Source organism: Penaeus japonicus, unplaced genomic scaffold, assembly GCF_977035675.1.
Source record: "Penaeus japonicus unplaced genomic scaffold, GWHDUDI00000001_assembly GWHDUDI00000023, whole genome shotgun sequence".
In the NCBI taxonomy this organism is placed as follows: Eukaryota; Metazoa; Arthropoda; class Malacostraca; order Decapoda; family Penaeidae; genus Penaeus; species Penaeus japonicus.
Window position 1 is genome coordinate 38,695,675 of NW_028234425.1, and position 5,000 is coordinate 38,700,674.

At 45.9% G+C, this 5,000-nt stretch overlaps 1 protein-coding gene across 19 annotated transcripts in view; it reads right to left on the bottom strand.

Annotated features, from left to right (window-relative positions):
* LOC122263337 (uncharacterized) overlaps nucleotides 1–5,000 on the bottom strand; it is a 14,519-nt gene that overhangs the window by 2,166 nt on the left and 7,353 nt on the right. For 4 of the 19 annotated variants that reach the window (XM_086550430.1, XM_086550432.1, XM_086550427.1 and 1 more), the window contains 3 exons: nucleotides 4,235–5,000; nucleotides 3,586–3,753; nucleotides 1–3,546 (listed from right to left, as the gene is read on the bottom strand). The exon at nucleotides 1–3,546 is cut by the window's left edge and continues 159 nt beyond it; the exon at nucleotides 4,235–5,000 is cut by the window's right edge and continues 259 nt beyond it. In XM_086550430.1, the coding sequence (XP_086406556.1) occupies nucleotides 1–3,546; nucleotides 3,586–3,753; nucleotides 4,235–5,000 (4,480 nt within the window). The remainder of the gene's footprint in view (nucleotides 3,547–3,585; nucleotides 3,754–4,234) is intronic. The other 15 variants (XM_086550440.1, XM_086550441.1, XM_086550439.1 and 12 more) reach the window with 15 other exon arrangements.

Consider the following 5,000-nt stretch of genomic DNA (forward strand, 5'->3'; position numbering starts at 1 on the left):
GTTTCTCGGCATTATTATAACAGTCAGCCAGCTCAGTGGTCACTGCCTCAATCTGCATCTGAATCTCGCCCAAAGCTTGATTCAGATCTTCAATCCTGGATGCGACTTCGGGAGGAGCAGTAATGCAAGTGGATCCTGTTGATTCCTCTGTGGTGCTTGCAGATCCTTCTGTTGTGCTCTCAGATCCCTGTGAGGTGTTTTCAGATCCTTCTGTTGTGCTCTCAGATTCCTGTGAGGTGTTTTCAGATCCAGATGTTGTACTTCCTGTCTCTTCGGATGTACTTCCTGTCTCTTCGGATGTACTTCCTGTCTCTTCGGATGTACTTCCTGTCTCTTCGGATGTACTTCCTGTCTCTTCGGATGAACTTCCTGTCTCTTCGGATGTACTTCCTGTCTCTTCAGATGTACTTCCTGTCTCCTCGGATGTACTTCCTGTCTCTTCAGATGTACTTCCTGTCTCTTCGGATGTACTTCCTGTCTCTTCAGATGTACTACCTGTCTCTTCGGATGTACTTCCTGTCTCCTCGGATGTACTTCCTGTCTCTTCGGATGTACTTCCTGTCTCCTCGGATGTACTTCCTGTCTCTTCAGATGTACTTCCTGTCTCTTCGGATGTACTTCCTGTCTCTTCGGATGTACTTCCTGTCTCTTCAGATGTACTTCCTGTCTCCTCGGATGTACTTCCTGTCTCTTCAGATGTACTTCCTGTCTCTTCAGATGTACTTCCTGTCTCTTCGGATGTACTTCCTGTCTCTTCGGATGTACTTCCTGTCTCTTCAGATGTACTTCCTGTCTCTTCAGATGTACTTCCTGTCTCTTCGGATGTACTTCCTGTCTCTTCAGATGTACTTCCTGTCTCTTCGGATGTACTTCCTGTCTCTTCGGATGTACTTCCTGTCTCTTCAGATGTACTTCCTGTCTCTTCGGATGTACTTCCTGTTTCCTGTCTCTTCGGATGTACTTCCTGTCTCTTCAGATGTACTTCCTGTCTCTTCGGATGTACTTCCTGTCTCTTCGGATGTACTTCCTGTCTCTTCAGATGTACTTCCTGTCTCTTCGGATGTACTTCCTGTCTCTTCGGATGTACTTCCTGTCTCTTCGGATGTACTTCCTGTCTCTTCGGATGTACTTCCTGTCTCTTCGGATGTACTTCCTGTCTCTTCGGATGTACTTCCTGTCTCTTCGGATGTACTTCCTGTCTCTTCGGATGTACTTCCTGTCTCTTCGGATGTACTTCCTGTCTCTTCGGATGTACTTCCTGTCTCTTCAGATGTACTTCCTGTCTCCTCGGATGTACTTCCTGTCTCTTCGGATGAACTTCCTGTCTCTTCGGAAGTACTTCCTGTCTCTTCGGATGTACTTCCTGTCTCTTCAGATCCTGATGTTGTGCTCTCAGATCCCTGTGAGGTGTTTTCAGATCCTGATGTTGTGCTCTCAGATTCCTGTGAGGTGTTTCCAGATCCTGATGTTGTGCTCTCAGTTTCCTGTGAGGTGTTTTCAGATCCTGATGTTGTGCTCTCAGATTCCTGTGAGGTGTTTTCAGATCCTGATGTTGTGCTCTCAGTTTCCTGTGAGGTGTTTTCAGATCCTGATGTTGTGCTCTCAGATTCCTGTGAGGTGTTTTCAGATCCTGATGTTGTGCTCTCAGATTCCTGTGAGGTGTTTCCAGATCCTGATGTTGTGCTCTCAGATTCCTGTGAGGTGTTTTCAGATCCTGATGTTGTGCTCTCAGATTCCTGTGAGGTGTTTTCAGATCCTGATGTTGTGCTCTCAGTTTCCTGTGAGGTGTTTTCAGATCCTGATGTTGTGCTCTCAGATTCCTGTGAGGTGTTTTCAGATCCTGATGTTGTGCTCTCAGATTCCTGTGAGGTGTTTTCAGATCCTGATGTTGTGCTCTCAGATTCCTGTGAGGTGTTTTCAGATCCTGATGTTGTGCTCTCAGATTCCTGTGAGGTGTTTTCAGATCCTGATGTTGTGCTCTCAGATTCCTGTGAGGTGTTTTCAGATCCTGATGTTGTGCTCTCAGATTCCTGTGAGGTGTTTTCAGATCCTGATGTTGTGCTCTCAGATTCCTGTGAGGTGTTTTCAGATCCTGATGTTGTGCTCTCAGATTCCTGTGAGGTGTTTTCAGATCCTGATGTTGTGCTCTCAGATTCCTGTGAGGTGTTTTCAGATCCTGATGTTGTGCTCTCAGATTCCTGTGAGGTGTTTTCAGATCCTGATGTTGTGCTCTCAGATTCCTGTGAGGTGTTTTCAGATCCTGATGTTGTGCTCTCAGATTCCTGTGAGGTGTTTTCAGATCCTGATGTTGTGCTCTCAGATTCCTGTGAGGTGTTTTCAGATCCTGATGTTGTGCTCTCAGATTCCTGTGAGGTGTTTTCAGATCCTGATGTTGTGCTCTCAGATTCCTGTGAGGTGTTTTCAGATCCTGATGTTGTGCTCTCAGATTCCTGTGAGGTGTTTCCAGATCCTGATGTTGTGCTCTCAGATTCCTGTGAGGTGTTTTCAGATCCTGATGTTGTGCTCTCAGATTCCTGTGAGGTGTTTTCAGATCCTGATGTTGTGCTCTCAGATTCCTGTGAGGTGTTTTCAGATCCTGATGTTGTGCTCTCAGATTCCTCTGTGTTTTCAGATCCTGATGTTGTGCTCTCAGATTCCTGTGAGGTGTTTTCAGATCCTGATGTTGTGCTCTCAGTTTCCTGTGAGGTGTTTTCAGATCCTGATGTTGTGCTCTCAGATTCCTGTGAGGTGTTTTCAGATCCTGATGTTGTGCTCTCAGATTCCTGTGAGGTGTTTTCAGATCCTGATGTTGTGCTCTCAGTTTCCTGTGAGGTGTTTTCAGATCCTGATGTTGTGCTCTCAGATTCCTGTGAGGTGTTTTCAGATCCTGATGTTGTGCTCTCAGATTCCTGTGAGGTGTTTTCAGATCCTGATGTTGTGCTCTCAGATTCCTGTGAGGTGTTTTCAGATCCTGATGTTGTGCTCTCAGATTCCTGTGAGGTGTTTTCAGATCCTGATGTTGTGCTCTCAGTTTCCTGTGAGGTGTTTTCAGATCCTGATGTTGTGCTCTCAGATTCCTGTGAGGTGTTTTCAGATCCTGATGTTGTGCTCTCAGTTTCCTGTGAGGTGTTTTCAGATCCTGATGTTGTGCTCTCAGATTCCTGTGAGGTGTTTTCAGATCCTGATGTTGTGCTCTCAGATTCCTGTGAGGTGTTTTCAGATCCTGATGTTGTGCTCTCAGATTCCTGTGAGGTGTTTTCAGATCCTGATGTTGTGCTCTCAGATTCCTGTGAGGTGTTTTCAGATCCTGATGTTGTGCTCTCAGATTCCTGTGAGGTGTTTTCAGATCCTGATGTTGTGCTCTCAGATTCCTGTGAGGTGTTTCCAGATCCTGATGTTGTGCTCTCAGATTCCTGTGAGGTGTTTCCAGATCCTGATGTTGTGCTCTCAGTTTCCTGTGAGGTGTTTTCAGATCCTGATGTTGTGCTCTCAGTTTCCTGTGAGGTGTTTTCAGATCCTGATGTTGTGCTCTCAGATCCCTGTGAGGTGTTTTCAGATCCTGATGTGCTCTCAGATTCCTGTGAGGTGTTTCCAGATCCTGATGTTGTGCTCTCAGATTCCTGTGAGGTGTTTTCAGATCCTGATGTTGTGCTCTCAGATTCCTGTGAGGTGTTTTCAGATCCTGATGTTGTGCTCTCAGATTCCTGTGAGGTGTTTTCAGATCCTGATGTTGTGCTCTCAGATCCCTGTGAGGTGTTTTCAGATCCTGATGTTGTGCTCTCAGATTCCTGTGAGGTGTTTTCAGATCCTGATGTTGTGCTCTCAGATTCCTGTGAGGTGTTTTCAGATCCTGATGTTGTGCTCTCAGATTCCTGTGAGGTGTTTTCAGATCCTGATGTTGTGCTCTCAGATTCCTGTGAGGTGTTTTCAGATCCTGATGTTGTGCTCTCAGATTCCTGTGAGGTGTTTTCAGATCCTGATGTTGTGCTCTCAGATTCCTGTGAGGTGTTTTCAGATCCTGATGTTGTGCTCTCAGATTCCTGTGAGGTGTTTTCAGATCCTGATGTTGTGCTCTCAGATTCCTGTGAGGTGTTTTCAGATCCTGATGTTGTGCTCTCTGTGAGGTGTTTCAGATCCTGTGCTCTCAGGTGTGTTTTCAGATCCTGATGTTGTGCTCTCAGATTCCTGTGAGGTGTTTTCAGATCCTGATGTTGTGCTCTCAGATTCCTGTGAGGTGTTTTCAGATCCTGATGTTGTGCTCTCAGTTTCCTGTGAGGTGTTTTCAGATCCTGATGTTGTGCTCTCAGATTCCTGTGAGGTGTTTCCAGATCCTGATGTTGTGCTCTCAGATTCCTGTGAGGTGTTTTCAGATCCTGATGTTGTGCTCTCAGTTTCCTGTGAGGTGTTTTCAGATCCTGATGTTGTGCTCTCAGATTCCTGTGAGGTGTTTTCAGATCCTGATGTTGTGCTCTCAGATTCCTGTGAGGTGTTTTCAGATCCTGATGTTGTGCTCTCAGATTCCTGTGAGGTGTTTTCAGATCCTGATGTTGTGCTCTCAGATTCCTGTGAGGTGTTTTCAGATCCTGATGTGTTTTCAGATCCTGATGTTGTGCTCTCAGATTCCTGTGAGGTGTTTTCAGATCCTGATGTTGTGCTCTCAGATTCCTGTGAGGTGTTTTCAGATCCTGATGTTGTGCTCTCAGATTCCTGTGAGGTGTTTTCAGATCCTGATGTTGTGCTCTCAGATTCCTGTGAGGTGTTTCCAGATCCTGATGTTGTGCTCTCAGATTCCTGTGAGGTGTTTTCAGATCCTGATGTTGTGCTCTCAGTTTCCTGTGAGGTGTTTTCAGATCCTGATGTTGTGCTCTCAGATTCCTGTGAGGTGTTTTCAGATCCTGATGTTGTGCTCTCAGATTCCTGTGAGGTGTTTCAGATCCTGATGTTGTGCTCTCAGATTCCTGTGAGGTGTTTTCAGATCCTGATGTTGTGCTCTCAGATTC